This window comes from Rhea pennata, chromosome 5 (assembly GCF_028389875.1).
Source record: "Rhea pennata isolate bPtePen1 chromosome 5, bPtePen1.pri, whole genome shotgun sequence".
Taxonomy (NCBI): Eukaryota; Metazoa; Chordata; class Aves; order Rheiformes; family Rheidae; genus Rhea; species Rhea pennata.
In genome coordinates, this window is record NC_084667.1 from 62712118 (window position 1) to 62737034 (window position 24917).

At 43.6% G+C, this 24917-nt stretch overlaps 1 protein-coding gene across 1 annotated transcript in view; it reads left to right on the forward strand.

Annotated features, from left to right (window-relative positions):
* Window positions 1–5613: 5613 nt before the first annotated feature.
* Window positions 5614–24917, forward strand: part of KCNH5 (potassium voltage-gated channel subfamily H member 5) — a 155775-nt gene continuing 136471 nt past the window's right edge. Inside the window, exons 1-2 of the mRNA XM_062576827.1 lie at window positions 5614–5686; window positions 19198–19321. Of these exons, the coding sequence (XP_062432811.1) occupies window positions 5614–5686; window positions 19198–19321 (197 nt within the window). The remainder of the gene's footprint in view (window positions 5687–19197; window positions 19322–24917) is intronic.

The window sequence follows — 24917 nt, forward strand, 5'->3', positions numbered from 1 at the left end:
TAATGCCGAAATGATGGTTGCTTCTGCCTTTTATATATATTCACTGTGACAGTCTTCCATTACATCCCACATAATGTTTATATATATATATATGTATATAAAAATGTAGGTGTGTATGTACATCTTCCCCACTGCAGCTTCTGTACAACTTTGGTTGCACAGAAGAGAAGGTCACAGCCGGTGGTGCTTTGGTGTACTTGTTCTTGTTAGAGAAAATGAAAGGTATGAAGCATTAAGGCAAGGTCTATAAAAAGAGTCTCATGTTAAAAGCAAGGTACACTTAGCATAGTTAAATCTGCTACAAGTCTCTTGCGTGAAGCTATGTGACCTAACGCTTCTCCAGCAATCCACTCTTTCCATTGTGATTCTTTTTTCTTCTTTTTCCATAACCTTGCAGGAAATGCACAGAAAAGTGCTTTGCTCTCACTACTCCAGTTGAAGTCAGTGGACACTGAACACGTAATCGTCTGCTAATGTGCGACTCCTCTGCTATGGGATCCCATATGTCCCAGGTTGGGCACTCTGAATTACCAGATGATTTTGACCTTAATCTCATTGTGCCCCAGTTTCTTGTCTGATCCCTGTATGACAGGGTAAAATGTAGAAGTTCATTGATGCATATGAAACACCAGGAGATTAGGGATGAGCTCCATGAAGAAACTAATCATTCCATACTTGGAGTGGAGTTTGGCTGGTGTCCCGGGAATGTGGCACAGGGCCACAAGCTGAATGAGAAGTATAAAGAGGAAATACTAAATAGTTACTCATTCACTGAGCACTGCTCTGAGTGCATCGGAGATGCGTGATGCCCGATACACAGAAAGCCATCGTTCTCCCTAATTCTAGAGTGTGTGACTGTCTAACCTTTTCCAAATGCTGCCTCTTTGTGCAGGGTCTGTATCCCTTTGCTTTGGACTGCCTAAGGGACAGGAGAGGTATAATCTCTGGGTCTAGCTGTCTGGACTTAACTGTACAATATGACAGCATCGGAGAATGAACAGAGCCCCAAACTCTCATTGGTACCAATTCAGATGCACCAAGTACTTTAGTTATGAGGCTTCCTCAGTATTTTTCCATCAGTTTTTGTTTTTACGCTAAATTCAACAAATGTCAGGTTTTTATTGGCTTCTTGTCCATCAAACCACTCTTTCAAATTTCTAATGGGGTAGAAAGTGAAAAATAAAGAAATAGGAAAGAAAGAGTAACTTATTTCCCCCCTTTCTTTTTTTTTTTTTTTTTCCAAATGATGTGAATAACTGCATTTCTGATGTATCAGTCATGAACAATTTAGGTGGAGCATGTAGCAATCAGTTTTCATAAGCATTTAAACTTTTTTTTTTTTTTTTTTTTTTTTTTTTTTTTGACTACTTCCCCTGGAACTCTACCTGGAGAATGCTGTTTTTGCCTCTCTTGCCCATGTTAGGTACAGGCTTCCCTTACTGGACTCAGCGGTGATCTCAAATCACCTCTGCATTGCATTTCTGTGGAGGAAAGACTCTTCACGGTTTTCTTCCATTCATTTGGATATCTTCACTGGAAGCTGTTACAGTGTTCTTAGTTACTAGCTGACTAGTTACTAGCTGAGAAACTGCACTATTTTCACTCTTACCTCTTTTCAGAAGGACTCATGTTGCTTTGTCACTAATACTTCAGGACATTTTTCTCTGCGGACCATTGTGAAAGGCAGCTATGGGAAAACTCACTGTTATGTCAGTACAGGAAAACTTGCTGGAAGTCAGCGTATCAGCTGAAATCAGTGAAGCTATGTTTACATCCACCAGGTGGGCATCTGGTTTCACAGGAGCTCTGGATGAGGACTGCAGAACATGACCCTATGTCCTGCATCTTGTGCTTGTAGTATTATTGAGCTGTAACTATGTGCAGTGGTTATTACTGCTTTCTGAAGGCTGTTGTCCAAAAAAGTGGAGAAACGCTGTCACGTATACAAGGCTATCCGTTGACATTCCCCTAGTAACTTCAATGGCAATGGGCTCAGAGGTGTTTGTATCCTACAGATTCCCAATGAGTCACCTGCATGCTTCTTGAGTGTTTATTTGGACCCAATAGAAGAGAATGACCTTATATTTGTCCCCGCTGAAGACCAGAACATTGCAGTACGAGCTCCCCTGTTGTCTCATTCCAGTGTGTGACAGTAGGAGTGCCTCAGCCATGGGAAAAGGTTGATAAGAAGCTCATGTCTTGTTAGATATCAGAAAACTCTTTTGTCACAGTTTTGTGTGGATTCCCTTGGCTTGAGGGAGCAAACTACCTCTGCTTCCTGCAGTTCAGTTGCTTGGAACACCTCCCATCTGAATGTCTGGCATCTGTCTCCCATTTGAGCCTTTGTTTCAACAGTCTATAAAATCCGTAAGTCATGAGACAAATCCATTGGAAATCAAGCAATGCTGGTTTGGGTGTCCACAGAGTAACTCATACTGATAGTGTTATCCATAACAATAACTTGTGGTTACCCTGATTATTATTCTCAGAATGTGAAACCTTCTGCGTGCTGATGTACAGCTGGGTTACAAAGCAGCTCTGAGCATTGCCAAGTGCATCCTGTCACTCAGTCCTGCTCACAAAAGAATATTTATAAAACCTATATGGGTGGTTCTTGCCTAGTGCCTCTACTGCTCCCAGGGAACCTGACTCACCTTACTATGTATAAACATTGAAAATAAAGGCAATGCTGTGCATAGGTTCAGCAGCTTGTATGTTTTAATGACTCAGGCCATTGGAGTGGATCATCAAAGAACAGTGTATGACCTGTTTATATGACTTTCTAGGGCTTCCTCCTCTTCCAGAACACCCTTGAGTCCAAGGTGATGATTCTTTAATTCATAAAATTAATGGAAGATACATTTAAAGGTCTGTGCTGTGAATAAGAACCAGTTCTAAAATTTTTCAATACTCCCTGAAGTAAAATAACCCACTCCTGTCGGTTTAGATTCACAGGGTCAGCTCTTCACCTGAGGTAGTTAAACTTTATAACACATGCTCTCTCCACTTGCTGTGGAAGCTGATGTTTGCCCACAGCTCAGTGGATATAGAGAATTGTGCTTGTTCTAGAAATACTATTAAAGAGGTAACGTACCCCAAGCAGGTGTGTTAAATTTTAGAGTAAAGAAATGGTGAAGTAAAAGAAGAACAAATGATGACTACTCTCTTACTCCAGTATACCGATGTGCTTGTTCTATTTTAGCACCATTTGGGAAAACTTGTTTCTTTGCTTGAAGAAATCAAGTTTGAGGGCTGTGGTAGAAGGAAAAGAACTAGGAATCCAGGCCCTCTGATCTTCCAGCAGGAATACTGTTATTTTTGGGTTGCATCTTTTTTTATTTATTTTTTTAACAATAATTCTCTAAAATGCCAAATGTGTTGTCTTACCTGTTCTGGGCAAGATAACATATTAGGAACCATGATGGATTTTTTGCTCATTTTAAGAACAGCTGGTTGAGATTTTGGGAAGAAACTGTTTAGCTGCCTCTTTCTCACTTACACTGACCTCAAACCTTTCTGACAGCTTCCTGCGTGGTAGTTTGATGCTGCTTCCATGCATAATTTGAAGACCCTCAGAAGAAGACAAGAGGCTCTTTTTAATTCCCAGTTTACTTTCTTCTCTGCCAGATTCTTCTTTTCAAGATTATCCTCAGCTAGCATTTCAGGAAAAGGTGAGGTGTTCTCTAGAGATTTTTCTGCTACCTTAATGTAAGTACTCAAAAGGAGGAAAGCACCCTACCACACATCTTGCCCTGTCTCTATGCTGCTAGACAGCTGTGACATTTAAAGATGTATTTTTTGGAGCTTGTGCTTCTCCATAACTTATTGTTCAGTTAGTACCTTTGGAACTAAAATAGCAAAATATAAAAGTGAGATTTGGAGTGAAGCAGGGAGAATAAATTGACTCTTGGAGGTGACTGCCACTTTAAGATGGAGATGCTATGTAGAAAAGGGGTAAACAGGAAAGAGGTTTATTGCAGTACTCAAGGTGTGTGTGTGTGTGTGTGTGCGCGCGCAGTTTTATGCAGGCAATTCTAAATTTCAGAACAAGGATGAATAGAATAATTCAAATGGGGTTGAACTGGCCAAGGAGCGGAGGATCTGGCAATGCTATCCAGACCGATCAGTCGCACAGTATTTTGCCTATGTACAGATGTTTTATTGCTCACTTGAAAGAAACGAAGGTGTTGTGCACCACATACCAATTACCAGGAGCCAAGTTTTCCTGTATCTGGGGCAGAGCTCAGCAGGAGCATCTTCTAAACCATGCTTCTCTTCTGAAAGCGCTGCAAATTTCAGAGCTGATGGGGAAACAATAAGCATTTGACAAATAGGGTCTGGTTCGACTCTCAAGCTGGTTTTGTATCAGCATTCACCAGCTGATTGTCATGGAATTGCTCCTGATTTGCATTTGTTTAAATGAAAACAGAACCAGACCTCTTCTTTCAGCAGCTGTCTGTTGGGCTGTGGCCGGTGCTCCAGCTAAAAGAGCCTGACGTGGCAAAGCTTTCAAGTGTTTGCCTAACTTCACGCAGAGGGGCTCAGGTGACCTCAGTGTGACTTGTTGGACCAAGGGCTAAGCACGGGAAAGGGGGAGTGCTGAAAACAGTGAAAGGCTGGGAAAAAAATTCTGTTTTTTTTCCACATCATGTGCAATAATATCCTCCAGGAGAAGCGCTACTGCTTCTTTCTATGATCCTTTCTAGTTTCTAACTGTGTGCAAAACTAGCAGAGGCAGAAGTGCCACGTGGAGAGTTACCATCCAGGATTTTATTTTCCATACCTTTAAAGAGGCCCTCCAAGGAAGGACCTGGAGGGAGAGATGTGGCTGGGTCAGGAGCGGGGAAGCGCCTTTGGGAATGAGCGTCTCCTGTCTTTCCTGCACTGACTCATCTGGTCTTTTGGGGCCCTGGCACAGGACAGACACGGCAGGCCTGGGGCTCAGGATAAAATGATAGAAAAGAGGGCTCTGGCCATGAAATCCACCTCTTGGCGCTGACCTCTCTCACCTGCTGCACCTGGGAGATTCATGACACTTCATTTTAGTTACTTGCAGGCAAAATATTTATCGGTGCAGACAGCTCCTGTGATGGCATAGGACGTTTTGTCATCCTTTCCCTCTGCCAACACCCAGCTGCTGAAAGCATGAGAATCCTGGCTTAAAACATATTACGAAAATGCCCTGTTTTAGCTTTTTTTTTTTTTTTTTTTCCCTCCCGGTGGCCAAGACAAAACTTCGCAACAGCTTTTTTTTTTTTTTTTTTTTAAAAAAAAGGAAAAAACCGAAAAGCCCTGGAGAATTGGGGTAAGGGGGGGGGGCGGCGGGTCCCGCGCCCCGCTCCGCCCCCCGGGCCAGGCGGCCGGCTCCGCTGCGGGGCGGGCGCGCAGGCGCAGGGGGCGCGGGCGGCGGCGCGGGCAGCGCCGTGCGCGGCGCGGCCCCAGTCCGCGCTGCAGCCGCCGCGGGGGCGCCACTACCATGAGCGGCCGCGGCCGCCCCTGCGCGACTCACGGGCACCGGGCGCAGGAGCCGCCGCCGGCCCCCCCCCGCCGCCGCCGCCGCCGCTGCCGCCGCCGCCGCCGCGCTCCGCCGGCCCCCGAGCCCGGCTCTGCAGGATGCCGGGGGGCAAGAGAGGGCTGGTGGCACCGCAGAACACCTTCCTGGAGAACATCGTCCGGCGCTCGAGTGGTGAGAGCTCCCCTCCGTCCGCCCCTCCATCCCTCCGTCCGTCCGTCCGTCCGCCCGCCCGCCCCCGGGCGCGGAGCCTCCCCCGCTGCCCTGCCGCCGGGCAGCCCGCCCTGCCCAGCCTGCGCTCTCCCTCCCTGCTGCTTTCCTCGTCTGCCCGAACTTCTTCTTACATCGCCGTCGTGGCTGCGTTTAACACGTTTGTGGCGGGCGTCGCATACGCGTCTCTGTCCTCTCTCTTGAGTTCGTTTTTCCACCTTCTCGTTCTCCGTTAATTGGGTTTGCGGCCGTTGTCGCCCGGCTTTACGGTTCTGTGGCACTTTAGGCGTGCGGCAGAGGTACCGGGGCGAGGATACGGGGGTGAGTGTGTCTCGGGTGGTGGTAATCCTCTGGCTAAACAAATACGTAAAGAACGCCTGCAGCCGCTCATCTGCGGCTCTGCCTGGAGGCAGGTAGTTACAGGACTGTTTCAGAACCGCATGGGCATAAAATTATTCATTTTACCCTTTCGGTCCATTGCGAAGCGCTGGTCAAGCGCAGCGTATACAGCTCCATTAGAGTTATGATGTGACTGCGGACCATCCCTCTAGGTGTATTAATGTAGATGCTACCTTGGCCAAGTCTTGTGCTACTTGCATTCCTTTCTCTGTGGTCTGTGCACTGGCATGGATGTACTGAAGCATATGAGCACTTGCACAAATGAAGTCTAGTAAAGGAGCTCAAGTTTGTGTCTGCTCAGAGGTTTCTTCTCGGACAGCACAAGTTAAGAACAGCCATGCAATGCCAGAGCACTGCTATGTCAGCGTGCATCTAGTGACATAAATCAGAACGATGGGCAGAACAGAGCATTTTTAAAAGTTGCCGTATGCATTATTAACCAAGACGCTAATTTGATGTGAAATGCTGCTGAAAAGTATTCCCTTCCACCTTTCTGTTGTACAGTTCTGGGTTTATCTCATGTTGAGCGGTCTGGTAGCGGTCTGGTATGCTGGCTTGATTTTGGTGTCAGGTATTGAATTAATGATTCACTGATTTCCATAGGAGAGCAGGAGTGGGACCAGCACCAGTGGACCTGCAATTTGTTTTAAAATGTTGAGTGTTAAAATGCCAGCCTTAGAGTGAGCTAGCAACCATTTTTGGGGACTTCCTCTCTCTCGTGTTGCCTGCATCAATTCTGTGGTCGGCTCTGGTACTGGTCAAGCTTTATGACTGCAGGATCATTAGAAGCTAGAGTTTCTTGTAATAGTGTGTATATTTACCAGAATATTAAATGCAAGCTTAATTAGGAGAGGTTTATGTAGCACTTTTGCCTCTGACAACTTCAAAGCCCCGGCTGGAATTTAATTACACTTCACAGCTCCCCGTAGAGGAGGACACACAGAGGCATTCTCAACCTGTTCTTGAAACTGTGGCGTAAACTGAGGCTTGGGCATCTCAGTCGTTTTCCCAAGGTCACGCAGCGAGTCAGTGGCAGAACTGGGAACACAATTTGGGAGTGTCAGGCTTCTGTATCGTGCTCTGATTAAATCACATATCCTCCCTGGTGAAAGCTCAGGAAAGCTTTGAGATGTCGAAAACTAGAAAAACTCAGAAGACTTTTGAATGTTATACTTCAAAAACGTCTCCTCTGATTTTTAATCTGGCCTAATTTGGAAGCATTAAAATCATGCAGATCTGGTCACTGGTTCTTCTTTTTCTTTGCCCCTGATGATACCTAAGCATGACGCTCTATTGGACGACGAAGTGAAAAATGGATTGGGAATTTGTTTCTAACTTGTGTAAATGGTCAGTGTTGTGTCCTAAAATGTGATTTTGACCTTTTTTGTCATCCAGGACATAACCTCATTTGTGCTTTTTAGAAACCGTAATTTTCATTGGAGTCAGCATTATTTAATCTGAACTTAATGGTATTCAGTAGAGCAAATCAGGTTCAAGGATCTCCTGCCAGTACTCACTAAAAGGCAAGGATTTGATCTGCTGACTGTGTACACTGTAAAGCAGCACTGTTTTATATTTTTTTTATGCTTGGATTCACCAATTTTGAAGAGATTTTTCATAGTCAAGTTGAGGAACAGCATAAAGAGAAGACTGACAATTGTTTTTTTTTTTTTTTTTGAAACACATCCTCAGCTCCCTCAACAAAAGCCCTTGTTTCTTCCTTCTTGATTAAAGAATACCCTTTTTTGAGATTTCTCACACTTATGCAATCCCATCACACTTCTTGGCTATAAATCTCTTCTCAGTAATCAAGAGGAGGTTTGTAGATAGAGGTAATATCTTTTATTAGGTATTATAGGAAAAAATAGGTTGTTATTTGGACACACAAGCTGCTCTTCAGGTCTGAAATGGAAGCAACAGATTTCAAAATGAAATACAGGTGGAAACCGAATTACTGTGAGCTGCTAGAGGTGGATCTGAACAACAATATGTTTACATACAAAATTACATTATTTTTAAATATGGGAAGTTGGAACCGGCACAGTGAGAACTGTGTGCACGGACTGAACGTGATACCTAGACCTGGTGTTGAAAAACAACTGTGTATTTAATTTTCAGCACAAATTAGGTGTTTTTCAGTTAGACATCTTGAGAGTCTTTCTTTTTCACCCCAGCTTTGGCTACAGATTAGGTTAAATTAGAGAAATACTCATAAAGAGTCAGAGATGCTGGTGGGACTCTGGTGGCCCTCTGCTCCGGGGGTCCCTGTCGGAGATGAGCTCACACCTTCAGAGCAGCAGCTTGCTTTGCTTTCTGAGCTGCACTGTGTCGCTCTCCTAGGTGGTTTCCAACACGCGTCTTGGCAGGTGGTGACTCCATGCTCCTCTGCAGGTTGTTCACCCGCCCAATGGCCGTGCTGCGCTGTCGGGAGAGTCCGAGGCCGTAGGGATACGTGCGGTCCCTTGTAAGAGCAACTGCAGCGGCTGGGGAGAGGGGACGAGCCTTTGGGGCACTTGGGGCCATCTTCATGGGTAATCTCAGTGCATCCGATACAATTTTTTCTTAACAGCAGAGTTAAAATACATTGAACAAAGGTCTGATCTGAGGCTCCCAAAGACTGATACGGTCTCACTGCCGTGTGCCTAGTTCTTTAGCTTGCCAGGTGTTTTGCAAAGCTGAAGGAAGAGAAGTTTTGTGAGAGTACGATATTGAATTACATCAAAGCGGCTGCCTTTTCCTGCCGTTAGTATTTTGGGCTTTTAGGGCAGAGTTCTGCCCTCCTGAGATGGTCTCATCACTATGTGCCTGTTTTTACTGTTATTGTTGGTCACTTCTTGCGTGTATTCAGAGCTCCTGCTGGTGCTGACCTCAGCTTGGCATTGCAGAGGTGGAAGTGGATGCAGATTTGGGCAAGTGTCTAGTGCAAGGCTGGGCTTCGTGGTCCTGACCCACATGCAGAGAGACCCAGGGAGTTGAGCTGCGTGCATAGGAGAAGAAAAATGTGTCTGTCTTGCCTGCCCACCTTTACCTTTTGAATATTCTGGCAGCAAAGCATTAAGTTTGTGTTAACTGCATAATTGGCTTTTATGATAGAGGATGAATTTGGGAAAAGGGTAACTCTGGGACTTTGCAACAGTATGCAATAAAAAGCACTAACAGCCTGGAAAGAAGGGCATACGTTAATTAAAGATAAATATGATAAGTTGTCATTATTGGTTATTGTTTCTACTGCAATAACTCTTAGAAACTTCCTTGGGAAAAAGAATCTTTCAGGTCTTGTACAAGTGTATTTTGACACTTGGGGTTGAAATCTTTGCTTGATTAGACAATCTTGTGAATTTTACCATGAACTTTAATGGGCTTAAGATTTAATTCCTGGTCTTTAGAGTTTAATGTCGTGCTCATGCAAGTGGATTCCTTAAGACAGAGCTTTTGGTCCTGCTGGGTACCCATGACTTTGGGCAAAAGGATCCAGTTACCCAGGAAGAGGGAGGGAAATGCACGTGATGAGATCTGTAGTGCTCAGACACCTTTTCATTTTTATTTCACTGCTATTATAAATAAAACCAATGCCCACTGTCTTCTCCTATCCCTCCGTGTAGTGTGATTCTTATATACAGTGTTACAAAACACAGTTTCTTATTGTCACTGAACGTGACTTGTGGAGGCTCCTGTCCTCCAAATTAAAACAAGCTGGATTTTCATCTCATCCAAATGAAGTGACATTTGCTGCAGAAAGTTAGTTCTCTACAAGAAGTTACCTGAAGTTTGTGGGATGCGGGAGGGATCTTCTGCAGAATTGTGCACATCTGCAGTTACCTAAATCTCTACGCAAAGAACCTATGAAACCTCGGCCAAATGATTCTGTTCTCCAATTCTGTTGGTTACAAGGAAGTTACTGAAGGGGTGACCAAGGAGATTATATTTTTAAGGCTTTGTTTTGTGTTTGGAGGTACAGGGATGCTTTTGAAATGTCAGTGAAAGCAGGGGGGATGCTGATATGTAAATCAGTGCACAGTGAATTCTTACACCAAGAAGCATTATTAAATGAAATCTATGAGTAGTTTTCAATGATGAGTATCGTCCATTCCTTCCTCTTCAGTGTTTTTGGTGGATTTGGCTGAATCCTGAGGTTTGAAGCATATCTGACTCCTGCTGAAAATGGGGCAGTTTTAGAAGGCCTAAAACTTTTGCTTTTACATGCTTTTTATTAAAAACTAATTACGAAAACTCTACACCAGTGTATTAATTTAGAAGCCCAAATAATACCATATTAGATATTATTTACCTTAGGTAAAGGAGTAGCTGAGTTTCACCGAAAGCTGATGAGCTGCTGTATAGGATAGGGATCCTATGCTTTTAGTATTTCTATTTTTTCCTATGTATGTCGCTGGCAGTGGGATGTGGCGGTAGGAGAGACGTCGTCCTGTTCTGGACGATGTTTGAACAAAAGCGGAGCGCTTGCCACAAGAGGTCACTGTAAGTGTTGTTGCATTCCCAGGTTAATGTTTAAATCTGATGGAGAATGGAAAAAACAAAAATTACTGATTTTTAGAGTAAACATCCAGTTCTGTTATTACTGTTGGAAGAAATACCCGGCCAAAGAATAACGCCAGGAAGTAAAGTGAGCTGTAGAAACCCATTTAATTAGCCTATTTATCAGGGTGCTGTTTGTTGGTTAACGTGGGTTTTCAGGTTTTTGCCTGGTAAATTAAGAAAACGTTTTCCCGTTTGATAAAATTAAGTAATGGAATAAGACTTTGGAAGTCATATTCTAGTAAACTGCTTTTCAGAAGAGAGTCTAGTATTTGTTAAATCAGCGTGCTCGGAGAATGACTGGCTCTCGGGCATGCTGAGCCCTGCGTAACCCAGATACTCGGTCCCAATTCTGCATCCCCGCTTGGTGCTGGGAGGGGACCGGGCTTGTGCGTTGTCCCTTTGAAGACCTGGCTGAAGCAAGAACGCAGTACTGGGCTGTGATGTGTCCCATTTACGGTGTCCTGCGTCAGGCACTTGCCAGTCACTCGCACGAGTCATGGAGCACGGGAGAGGCAGGCAATCCTCTGTCAAAACAGGTTTTTGGAAATACAGCCGTGCTTTGAAGCTGCAGCCGTGCCTAGTATGGGCAGAGTCCCTGCAAGGTGCAACCCCATGTCTGAGCATTTACTGTTACCACAGTTTTATCACCTGGGAACGTGAAGTGAGGAAGTTAGCACCCTTTCTTTCTACCTTATATGATATCTCTATCTGTCTGTCCATCTATCTGATTTTCTTCAGTGCTCCCCAGGTGTCCTTGTTGTCTTTGGCGAGAGCTACGGATGCTCCAGTTTGAATTCAGTCTCACTACATACATGTTGGGCTCTGCGTCATTTTAATAAGGAACAAGTTAAGTGGCAGCATTTAGAAGGTAACTGGGCTAGGTTAGGATTAGTTTAATGCTAGGATAAATGAATGTGTGGGGGAAAAACCTATGATCAGAACTATATGAAATGCCATTTCTCGGGCAACTCATGGAGACACTTTCCTGTCCTTATTGATTTTTTGAACTCTTCCTGAGGTCAGTGAAGTTGTCCTGCAGTAAAGACTGAGGACTGAGCTGTTTGTGGGATTTCACACTGAGAATGATTAAAGTTATTTTTTTAAGTTCTGAGAAGGTAAATTCCAGGCAGACCATGATCTTTCTTCTTGTGCTTGCTTTCTAAATTGCTGAAAGCTGCTGTGTTCCCTGCTAAGTGACTTACATGTGGATTTAATGTTTCAGCCAACATTCGATTACTTATCTTTTGTTTTATTTGAGGAGCACTTGTTTGGGGGCAGGAATTAGATAATTTTAGCATAGTCAGTATGGTGTCATCTTGCTCTGGGCTCAGCCCTCCATACTTTTTGTAATATAAGTATTAAATAAACACAACAGTGGTACAGAAAGGTGAAGTAGAGATTTGTTCTATGAAAGATATATTATTCTTTTTTTTTTCCCAGGCAACCAAAGCTTAATGTGCTGGATAAATTGAATGACGCTGATGTCTTACATACTTTAAAGACACAAGAGAAATAATAGCTTTGCTAGACAGCGGCATGGTTTATAGCAAGGAGTAGAAAGTGCCAGTGGAGGTTGCTGCTTCAGCACAGCGGTTTACCTACAGACAGCCCCAGAGCTGCAGGATGCTGGCGCTCGCTGAGGCTGCACGGTGCCCGAGCAGATCTGCCCGTGGATTTTGGACTTTCTGCTCTATTCTGTCAGGAGTAGTATGTCTTAAGCATGTGGCTGGATTCACTGTATATAGATGTCAGTAGAAGTATAATAACCGGGGCAAAGACTTGCTTAGAAAAGCTAAAACAAAATCAAGAGGGAGAAATTTTCTTTCAGGATTTCCTCCCCCCCCCCCCCCCCCCCCCCGGAACCCTATGAGTTTTCCATGAAGATTTTGGGACTATGCTGAACCCTATATAGTTATAGGAAGAGTAAGCTGCCAGCAGCTGAAGTGTTTGGGGACTTTTAGAAGAGAGCATTAGCAAGAAAGGCCAATTGCAAGCATTTCACGCAGCCTGTCAGATCTATGCTGCAGTTGCTCCGTGTAGGAAGGGCAGTAATTCTGAAGGACAGCTCTATGTAAAGTTGCTTGAATTATGAATTTATTCCTACATGGAAAGGTTGCTTTTTTTTCTCTTTCCTTAATTCTGTTTTGCTACTGCTTCATTTCTTTTCTAACATCTTCTCATAGGTGACTTAAATTAGCTGTGTATTTTCTTGAGAAGAGGTGGAATTCCAAAATGGGTAGTTAAACAATTTTGTTTACAAGTGATACTCAAGTATTCTTGAGGAAAAAGATGATTAGAGACAATGTTTCTCACTTGGCTAACCATATCTCCTAAAATGATTTAGCTGTTCTTGCTCTCCTGTGATTACATAACATGAATTTTACACTGCTTTGGGCATTTTGTTGGTTTTTAAAAAAACCTGCTTGCACAGTGTGGTCATTTCTTTTTAACAACAAAACAAGCCTCAATACTGTGTTGAATATTAGCTACTGCAAGATAGAGCAAGATTAAAGGCTTGCTGCTCTATCACATAGGCTGCCTTTGTACAAAAGAGCCTTTGTGCAAAACAGAAGCACAGGAAACTGCAAATGCATTGTATTTCACAACTGTTTGCCTCAATTATGTTTTCCAAATCTGGAATTTTGCTAACTGTATGCATTTAATATCACAGTTCCTTGCCAGCTATGTCAAACTTTGTAAATAGGTGAATTATATTAGCTAATTCAATACCTGCTGACTTCCTAAGATGAATCTAGCAACTCTGAGGCAGGCATGTCTGCTCTCTGAGCCCTGCTTTTCTGCTCTCTTGTAGACAGACAGCAGTGTTTTAGACATGTCTAGTCAAAAAACCTATACATCCTCCAGAGGTGTGCTTGGGGCTTTCTGCAATATATTGGAAAGATGGGGGTGGAGAAGATGATTGGTGGAGGCAATGGCATCGAGACAACCTTAGAAATAATAAAAATTGACTTTTATCTCTAAGGAAATGGAGAGTGGAAATGCATTTTTGGTGCATCAAAAAAATCCAAGCAGGAGTGAGCACATTGTTAGAGCTTTCAGGCTAATCATTATGGAAGTTTTGAAGTCAGCTGCATGTTAATCCTTTCAGAGTATGATGTATTGCCACATGGCAATGTAGATCATAGGTGCAGAGAGTTTCATACATTGGATCAGACCATTGGTTTGCCAGATTTACTATTGTGCTTTGTGCAATGACCAGTACCAGATGGGCCAGGGTATGTGTTCCCAGCTTCCGCAGTAAAGTATTTGGGAAGCTGTGTGCTGCTGTACATGGAAAGAGAAGACTTTCGTTTTTGGGCCATAGCACTTGTTTTACCCAGACTTATATTACCGGTGTCAGAACATGAGCTGTATTTATGCATTGCCATCCGTAACTTCAGCTGTCCTTGACAACACCTGCTGTGATACTGTTTTTTTCAGTGAAGTCGTGCTACACTTAAAAAGTAGGTAACTTCAGCTGTTCAGGTATAGGCGTAGTGGGTGAATTCTGTGTTGTCCAGTTATAAGTAGCTGAATTCCGTTTACAAATGCTTATTCTTGAGAACACCTCCAGTAATAAGTTCTTTAACAAGGGGGGAGGGGAAGATTTTACAGGAAAGGCTCCTGTATATTGAATCCCACAGGACAACAGTACACCGAGATCGCTCATGCCGGTGTCCTTGGTGTGCTTATTGCCCTGCAATTTGCAGTTCTCTTGTTGTCTCCTTTGCTTTTTCTTCTGGAGAAAGTGCAAAATGCCAGTCTTTTCTGTTAAAGACTGAGGCAGGCTGGGATGGCTTACCTCCTCTGTGAAGGGAATCTAAGACTGCATCTGTCTTGTAGGAGACACCTGCAGTCCTTGGTGGTGCAGCACAGGGCTCGTGCCCGTGCTCTAGGAGAGACCAGGTGTGTAGATCTCCTTTGGCTCACTTCAGAGAAGAGCTTGGGTACAAATGAACCAATGCAGAGTGTGGGCGATTGGAGGACTTTGAGGAGCAAGGGTGAACCTGGGATTTGATAATGGAGGTGCACGCTGAGAGGTCGGTGCCTACCTGCAGCAGCACAAGGGGGTGATGTCCCCAGGCTGCTCTGAGGGGCAGAGGCTGTGATCTGGATGCTTCTCTCGCTGCTGCTTGCAATGAGCACAGGTACAGCTTGGGAAGAAGGAAGGCAGTAGGCAGCCTTGAGGCAGCGCTGGAGCACGCTTGTCTTTCTATGTAACTGATGTGCTTGAATGAAGAGTTGGGCTTGTGTCAAGGTGCTAAGTTCTTGGGAACAGGAAACAGGTCTGAGCCTGCTAATGGACTTGGGTCTTGCTTCCCTGCTGGTATAGGTTGGACAAGACAAAATTAGAGACAAGTGGGACTCCTCATCCTTTCTCTGATTTCTTTATGAAGAGCTGAAGCAGCATGAAGGGGTTTTCTTAGAACCAGGAGACAGTTCCTCCTTGTTGGAACAGGAATATGACTGCTGACTGACCTGGGAGGTGTCACTGGCTGTTTAGCAGAGAGAAGGAGGCATTGTTGGACAGGACAGAGGTGGAGGAGCAGCAGGTCACAGGATAGTGGAGGCTGTGGGCACCCTGAACACCTGAGCGTGTGTAAGGCTCTTGGCTGCCACAGGACTCCTCTGCACACTGCAGGGTCACTGCAGCAGAGTGCAGGAGGGCGTCAACGTGTCTTTGACCGAGGGCTCCTTGCTTTGGAGCTGCTGGCAAAGGAGGCCAGGAGGGACGTGTTTGAACTTAGAACAGGGTACGTGACTCGTCTTTGGTCTTGGGGAATTACAGTTTCTCAGTCCTTGTCTCTTGCATTAAGTTCAAGCAACCAGGAAGAAAACGCATGGGAGCAGAATTTGCCACAATCAGATTGACGGAAATCTTAATCTGAGACACATCTGTGATGGACATTTCTTAGCACAGAAACCATGCAAATGAGTTGTAGAAGTATCTATACTTCTAGATGGCATGATATAGGCAGATCATGGGGCATGCATAGTAGGGTATGCAGATCATTTTAGTCCAGGTCTGGCTGTCAAGACCCAGCCTTCGTGGAGATAACTGAAGCAATGTTCTTTCACAAGTGGTTGTTGTTGATGAGATGATATAAGACAGTGTCTTCTCAAGTCAACAAAACTCAAAGCTCCTCCACATCCCTTTGCGCCGTGCTAGAGTTTTGAGGTACAGATTTGTGCCCTCGGGTGACGCTGTGCTTTGGTTTCTCCAGCAGCATGTGAGCAGTGAATCCACTTTCTGCGTGAGGTGAAATGCTTCATATTTCAAGGGCTCACACAGCTCTCGTCTGATGGAGAGAAGAGGGTGACAGTTGTGCAAGCGTAGTCAGTGTGCACCCCAGCCTGGGCAGAGCTTGCGTAGAGCCCGCTCCGGCCATATGTTTTCCTACTTTTTCCTAAGTGTGACACATAGCTCCTACGCTGCAGTCAGTTTTTATTGTATTTGGAATAACTTTCAGCTTTTTAACATATACTGTATTTTATTTTTAGAATTTGTGCCTCCCCTCTCCCTGCACCCAAAGACGGTACTTCCGTAGTGCCGTGTCACTAATGCTCAGTTTGGATGTTTGCAGCTAGATACAGACTGGCTGACGTTAAGTTAAACCTGTCTGGAGTTTGATCTGGAGAAATCGTAGAGCTGATGAAAAATTACTTTGTGTGTCTTGGTTGGAGAAAATATGACTGATAAAATGCAGGGTAGGTGTGGTGTCAGACAGATGCTGAGACGTGGGGATCTAGTAGAAGGGCCATGGACAAGGTAATGCTTTTTACATTGTATTGGGAGCTGTTGTACCCCAGCCTCAGGATCAGACACTCACCTGTTCTTCCTTAAATTTCACCAAGCTGTCCACTGAGCAACAGCGTTAATGAAACATGGATTCCTATGGCTTTGTGCCTGCAGTTGGATTCATTCCTGTCTAACAAGATGCAAACATCGATTCGAGCTTTTTGTTCAGTTGGAATAGGACGCACATGCGTGTTCACGTGCTGAGCACGGGCAAATAAGCCTTACTTGCCTAGGAAGCAGGGGTAAGAAAGTCAGTTACTTAAAGGAAAACTTATGGGGACAAATATTCTAATACCTGATCAAGTTATTAGTGTAGATATACTATGTGTCTGAGCTAATGTATTAACACATTCTAATATCTATCAAGATACCTTCAGTGTCTTTTTTTCCCTCCTAATTTTATTTTTTTTGTGAAAGATGAATAGTGGCCTCATTATTTATTTCTTCCAAGTGTCTGTTGGGTTTGATTAGTCCAATGAATGCCTTATCAAGCATTGCAGGGCCCTCCACTGTAGAGAAGTATAAATACACGGAATATAGACAAGCAAGTACGTAGTTCTGCAAGTAAATCTCTCTTTCCTCCTCCCAAATCAAACCTAGTTTTGACCAGAGGACTTGTAATATTTGCTGTTTCCTGGGGTATTGTCCTGGCTGGGTGAATTCGTATCTCGCTCCCCACCAAGTGCTGCGGGTTCAAAAGCACCATCTGCTCAGGCAGTGAGAGAACGAGCAACCAGGGCAAGGATTAAACTTCTGCCTAAAAAGCTGAACGCAAATAGCGTGGAAAGCAAGACCGATACCTCTACAAAAGTAAAAGGGACAGAAACGTTTGAGTATTGATACAGTGGGAGCTCAGGCTGTTGAACGCTTTGATTTCCAGGGAATGAGGATTTTGCCTGTATATGGTATTTTTGCTGTGCTGAGGAAATCTGTGCCACATCCCTGTTGTAGCAAGGTCTGTAGAAAGCCGGAACAAAACAGTGATAGATTTTATGTAATGCTTAGGCAGACGCTTTCCTTGGTGTCTCCTGGTGGTTGTAGAGCGTGCATCTCCTTCCCTTCGGGTGGAAAGGCAGATTTTAAAAACTGGCGTGTCACTGTAAAACTGTTTGTGGTGAATTCAAATAAATGGTTTGAACTTAAGCATTCGGTTTCACAAAATCCAAGCTTCCATTTCTCACATCCATTACCTTTTAAATATTTTTCAGTCTACTTTTCTGTTGAAAATCCAATAACCTCTGGATTCTTTTTTCTAAAGTTGTGCTTATAAAGCAAAACCCAGAAATAAATAGCATTTATTTCAGTATATTTTCCTTATTTAATAGAATAATGTGTATGGTACACACTCTATTTGGAATATTATAAATAAGGTGAGAAGTCAGCATATAGCTCATACAAACCCAGTGTTATTTTTCTATGAAAACAAATGCGCACACCTGAGTATATGTTTGTAAAAGTAATTGGCATGACTGTTCTTCAAATATGAAGACAATTTGTAAAAGTCCTCTTTAAAATTTTCTAAAAAAATTGATGAAAGAGACTGTTATTTCCTTACAGCAGTGATTTTTTAATAACTAATTAAAATAGCTTTTTAGCAGAGGATGGGCCAAAGTTACTACTAGTTCCGCAGCTGCAGTCAAAATGAAGCTGTAAATTAAAAGTACAAATAAAGTGAAGAAGATTGTCAGAGACTACAATTTGTAACCTCTGCTTGCTTAACACTAAGGGCAAATATTAGTTATGAAACAAAATTAGAAATGTTTGTGGTGCTGGTGAACGTACGCTACCCCAGTGCTGTGTTTAAGGAAAATGGGTATTTCCTTCTTGAGAAGAACCTTGCTCAAAACTGTGTCGGAGGAATCGTTCCAGACTAGTGAATAAAACTATTTTAGGACTAGCTCGTCACATGTTGGTGCCAGTCCGTGCGTATAAACTGTAGGCACTGACTGAAAGAACAGCTGACTGAAGCGGTATTTAAACCCGAGTTCAGCCTCCTAGGAGCGCTCCCTGCCCGTGTGTGTACGTTTGCGGCGACCGATACGTGCTACTAGCACGAACCCCAACCACCCGTTGGCATCTTTTGGCCAGACTGCAGCTGCGATTTGACATTTGCTTTGTATTTTTTCCAACCTGTAAGTCCCTTTGGCGTTCGTTGCTTCCCCGATCGCCCTGAACCTCCCGGTGGGTCGCGTAACACCGGCTCGCCGGGGCGCGGCGTGGGTCACCACCGCCGAGCGCCGCTTCCCTCTCGCCCGCGGCTCTCCCCGTCCGGTGTCCCAGGGCTGCGACTTGGGGTCGTTCTGCGAAGCACCCAAGGAGCTGCCGGGAGCTGCCCCGGCCAGGGAGAGGCATCGCCGGTGGTTGGCACGCGTACGGCTCCGCACTGAAAACTCGGTTTGCAAAGCAGTGTAAACGTGTCTTTTTTACATAGAAGAACCAAGTCAGATGATATCCAGTCCAGACATTGAGAATAAATGAATCCTTTCCAAATTGGAGCTGGTGCCAATTGATATTGATATTTGGAGTGAAAGCTACTTATTTTAGTAGAAGCCATCCTATTTCATCAGGATCTATTATTTCCTTCTTAATGCCTCATTTTGATTTTAGCGCCCTCTAAAATTTCTGTGTGATCGGTGTTGAAAACATAAGTAACTTGCTGCATCTGCTGGGTAGCACAAGGAGAACTGGAATGTGTTTGAGCACTGACTACAGCCCTTTCTCTCTCTTCTCTTCTTAGAATCCAGTTTTCTGTTGGGAAATGCCCAGATCGTGGACTGGCCTGTAGTTTATAGTAATGACGGTTTCTGTAAACTCTCTGGATATCATCGAGCTGACGTCATGCAGAAAAGTAGCACTTGCAGGTACGTGGCCTGTTCGTTTCCACTCGCTGCCCTTTGAAAATTGTCATCTGCTGGGAAGAAAAATTAGGGTTTGAGGAAAAGATTGATATATGAAAAGCTTTGTTTTGCAGAAACTGAAAAAAAATACTAAAGCTGACTTTAAAATGAATGAAACCAGCAACTTATCCAGGTCATGGTAAAGCACTTAACAGTATGTATTCAGTTAAGCACATGGTTGACTAACTTCTAGTAAAATCAATGCTTGGTTCCATCAGGATTCACAAACTACTCACATAATTAATGGTAAGTCCTTTGCTATATCGGGGAAGTGTTTAGGAATCTGCAAGATTTAATCCTAAATGAAAGAAAGCTAATTTCCAGGGTTTATATATATATATATATATTTAATTCTTTTAATTCTGAACATCTATGAATTAACTATTCCACCTCAGATCTTTCTGAAAGCAAGAGAAGTCTACCCAGTTCTGAAATTCATGTCATCCCCTGGTAACTGCAGAAATGAAGACTGTTTAATGGAAAAGCTTTTAAAAAGTTTTAGCAATGCATGAAGGTGAACTTCAGATGCTCCCAAAAGAAGGGGTAAATATTTTGAGAACTTTGGACCTCCGTATTCTCTACTTTGGAATTTATCCTGAGTAATAGGAGGGTGAATAAGCTCTGCCTAATGATGCAATAAAGAAAGTGGAATATATATTTCAAAGATTTTATTTTTGCTGGCTTTTCTCTGCTTTTCGTGCTGTCATGCCAGCTGCTCTGTGGTGGGCTCCTCTATGCCTGTTTTTGGTCCCCCGTGTTAAACACAGGCACACGTGTGTGCACACATGCACGCGCACACACCGAGCACATTAGTGTGCAAACTGCGTCTTTGTTCCCAAGAGGACGATGAAGCATCTGATGTTTTTACTCTCAGCGGTGCAGCTTTATGGCTCTTTTCTTTTGCTGGTGGTCCTTCCGTGACTTCTGGTTAGATATACATCTGCGCCTGCTCTGCTGTGCTCTTTAAAAAGTGATACTTTGGGAGAAGACTAAATCTATGTGTTTGAGAGCAAAATAATCTGGGGATAGAGGTGCAACAAGGAATGGCTGAGACGCATTCATGTAAGTTCTCTCTTGATGCCTTTGGGGAGCAACCAACTCCAGGGCCCTGAGAAGAGGGTGCTGGAGACCTGCATGGATGATTTTGGGACTGACACCGAACCAGTGCTCCAGCTAGCAGAAGCAGAGCAGGCAGCAAGCCTGTGGTCCTAGGTCAGTCGTTGCATACATACATCAAAAGGCAACGTATGCACTGGCATGCTGGTGTGTGGTCTCTGCTCTCCTCTGCCCAGGCAGGAGAGGAGACCTTGGGAGCACAAGGCTCCTCTCTGCAGCCAGGTGTACTCTAATGGACTACAGGAAAGAAATGGGCATATGCTGCTGACATGAAATACTGATTCATGGAATAGCAGCAATGTCAATACACTCAGTGGGGCCGAAAAAAGAAGCCTTACCACAGCCACCCCAAATATGCTTACACACTTCCCCTTTTGCTCTGTGTATTGAACTTGATCATTACAAATACAGAATAGGATTGTAGGAAAATGTTGGGAAAAATATGGATTTAGCAATACTTCTCTTTCAATAATACCACTGTACATGAAAAACTGAGGGGACCCTTATTCCGTCAGGGTGAACATAATGGGCTCTCGTTGTGTCTGTAAGGATCCTGTTCTGGTCCCATTCAAGAGAGCCTTAAAGCTGAGTGCTACATGTATGTGGATCCAAGGAGGAATTATTGTAGAGAATGTAACTGATAGCAAAGATTTTTTTTTTTCTTTTTATCTTCATTGTCTACATCCATCTCTGGATTTTAGGGTGACCTCTCTACAAGAAAGCCTGGCCAGCTGGTTTTTTTTTTCTTTTTTTTTTTTTTTTTGTATCTGGGTCTTAGCTGGTAGTTACATATGCAGTGTGATCTTTCCTGCTTCTTACATGACATCCCAGTCTTTGCAGATATATGGAGAGCTGGGAAGGTTTTCAGCATAGTCTGACATGTGGCATGTCCCCTACCAGAGAGAGATGTCTTTAGAGCTTCTCTCTAATGAGGAGCTGTGCAGCTCTGTGGAATGCAAAATAGTTTTGAGGTCAATGGTGCCTTTTTAGGCATTCTACTTGATAGACACCATTCTACTTGATAGAATGTCACTGTGGTTTTTTTTTGAGATTTCTGGAGCCATTATTTATTTTATTTTTATTTTCTGAGTCAGATTCTCAGTCCAGCTTGAGACATTCTGCCCGGGTTATGTTACACACAAAATTATTTTATATATAATGTTTGCTTTAATGTTGTAAGCCAAATGTAAGAGTGTTATGGTGCTCCACCTTTATTATGGTTTTGGAAGAGTTTTCAGTGCCAAAAATCCCACCAAAGAAAAATGCAGACATAAGCAATTGGGGGAAATCTAGCCCCTGATTCTTAGGGGCCCCATTCAAATTATTATTGTTACTGACTATAAGTGTGATAAAGGACAAACAATTGTTTTCCTAGTATTGGGTTATTTTGCCCCTGCCTAGTATTTCCTATATCCTATTCTGTCTGTCACAACATATACCCTATATTGAAGCTGCTCATGTGTCATCATTGTGTCAAATCTCAGTTAGTCTTGGCTGATACTAATCATAAGGAAGACTGGATAAACTGAAAACATTGAGGGTACAAATGCTTTTTTTCCAAATCAGGAAGTGAGTTAGTCTTGTAAAAAGTGGGTAATTCCTTTGTTTTTTTTTTTTTTAGGGCTTCTCATATGTTTTTAATCAGCATCAGTATGTCCATTGGCAGGAAAATAACTTAGAAATTCCCCAGGTTTGAGAAGACTCTCTAGTTTTATCAGTTTTGTACACAAGGGAGAATGTGTAAGGATTAGACTAGCATGGTGGGAAGCAATACGTATTCTTTCTGGGTGCACGTGACACTAGAAATTTTACATTTAACTGGCTCAGATGTTCAGAAGAGTTAGTATAACCAAGTGCTAAAATATGCAGGATTTTTAGGTGGAAGGACTTGTGTGCTGGTGAAGTGCTGCTCTCCCGAATGAGCTGATAGGCCAGAAGGTGGATGGGCAACTGCGCTTGCATCACGTCTTAACCGTCAAGTAATGCTGCAAAACCCTTACAGTAACAGGGAGCAAAACTCCCTGCTGTCCAGTTGCACCAATAGATTTACTGTCATGTAAGAAAACTTCTTGTTTTGCACCCTGTTGCCAAAATTCGTGAAAATTTAGTTAGAACAAACAGTTACAAAACCTTAAAACCCTGTTTAATGTTGCAAGTAATACCACTTTTTCTTTGTTGCTGTTTGTTATCAGTTAAATTTAGTATTCTAGGCAAGCTTTCAGAAAAGCAGGCACCTAGTGAGCGGCTTGTTGGTAGACCTACCCTGGCCTTTTACACTTGGCGTTTGCTCCAGGCTTTGCTTTGCTTTCTCTCCTCGCACCTGAGAGCCAAGCACAGGGCTGGAAATAGCTGGGTGCTTGTTTGTTTTTAAAGAGGAAAGCTGCTCTTGGGCCCTCTGCGCCTGCCGTCTCCCAGCGGTACAGCAGGAGGGAATTGGATTTCCTCGCTGAGGTGGTTGTTTACCGGTGTTTTCACCGAAGCGCTTGCGACACTCCAGTCGGCATCTCTGTTTTCTCTTGTTTTGAGCTTCCGCCGTTTCAAGTGGGATAAAATGTCTGAGAGTGAAATCCTGGCTCTGGAGGAGCTTATGGCAACGTTCCCAGCAAGTTTAAAGAACCAGGATTTTGCCTGGTGTGTACAACGTGTTGAACTTGCCGTTCTAAAAACAAGTTAAATTTGTTACTGGAATATTACCTCCATGGCCTAGTTTTTTGCGTATGAGAAGGCCCCCGGTGCTGCCAAAGCCACGTGAAGAAATCTGCCGAGAGTGGCCGTCGGATGCGGGGAGCTTTAATGATTGTGTTCGGAGATGATGTCCATTCTTCAGCTCTCAGACTCTTGGAGCTATTGAGAGGTAGATCAGCATTCGCTGCTCCTTCTGGGTAGATGTTTGTCAGTTGGAACTGATTCTTTTTCATCCAATGCTTTTTGGATAAGCAGAGCTATAAATTGGGTGTAGGATCATGTGCCTTCTGTGCTTTACCTCTCCTCTAACCTTGGTAATTCCTTACATGGAGCCATTAAAACCTGACTTGGCAAACCAGGGACCTGGGATGATTCTGGTAACATCAGCAGAAGGTGCTGGGTCCTGACAAAGGACAGAAGAACAGAATAGAAAGCTTTCTATGTGGCTTTTCTGTGTCAAGAGATACTTTCGGAGGAGGCAGGGTTGCAGATGTCTTAAAAGATGAGCGGTCTGTTGCAGAGACGCAGTATTGTGCCTTTTTTTCTGAAATACTCGGAAAGTATTTCAGTAAGTCTTGTTTCTCTTTGATAAGTCTATTTTTTTAGGTAGTAAGATCCCCAGTAGCAGGGTATTTTGATATTTGTCTTGTGTAGTTTGCACTTGACAAGCAGTAACTAACAAAAACATGCGGCAGAAAAAGACAGAGTGATTGACTGAAGAAGTAGGAGTCCCTCCATGTGTACAAAATAGGACAGATAAAAGTAGATTAAAACTGTGATTAACAGAAATCTTATGTAACTTACACAATGCAGTTGCTTTGAGGTTCCTTCAGTGCCAGCTATTAAAAACTGCCTTCTGAAAAATGTTTTTATTCACAGGCCTCTAAAACAGCCTTTTATATGTGAAAATGAGGCAAGAGTTGGGTTTTACAGGTTCACTGCAATAATAAGCTGGCTTTAATTTAAAACATAAAGTTGATTGATCGTATTCAGCAACTAGCTAACGAGTGTGTCCACTGCTCAGAATGCCGAATATGATTTGTCGTTTTAACACTAATTAATGATGACTTTCCGCATTAGAAGCCATGCAGTGTCAAGCGCTTCAACAGGTTCGTGCTATTCTTCCATTCAGGCCTGAGAGGAACGTTGCCTTGAATCTCAAGGCAGCGAAGAAGAAAACCCAATTGCACAAGGGGCTGTGTAAAACCTGTGAGCTCTAATCTTGCCTTGGAGACATTAGCAGTAATGAAAATGAGCGTTTTGCATTTCCTAAAGGCAGCAGCATGTGTTAAAAAGGAGTGGTATTTTCACAAAACTTGGTGCCCTGGTGAAAGCCCCTTCCCGATGTCGGTCACAGCAGTGGTATCCCCGTTACCACGCTGTCCCGCGGGTACCAGTTGTGACCTGTCATTTATCAACAGAATGTCACTGGTTGCCTGCGGTGACGTGACCTGCTTCTGCTGGGAAGTGCCTTTTCCCGGAGCGGCCCTGTTGCGCCCGCGGGTTGGCAACGTGCGGGAGAGACTCGCGGTCTGGCCTTCATTGAGTATTTTAATGCTCGCCAAGTCACTAACCGCTGTTTTGTTGTTTCTTTCAGAACAGTAAACGTAAAATAAATGTTTATTGAACCTTTGGAGGTCTATTGATCAATAAAAGAAACTACATTTAAATCAGAGGCATTGGTAGCTTTTCTTTTCTCTTTCGGGTTCTTGGGGTTGTGTGGTGTAGGTTTCATCTGAAGCTCAAGCTGTTTGTGAGC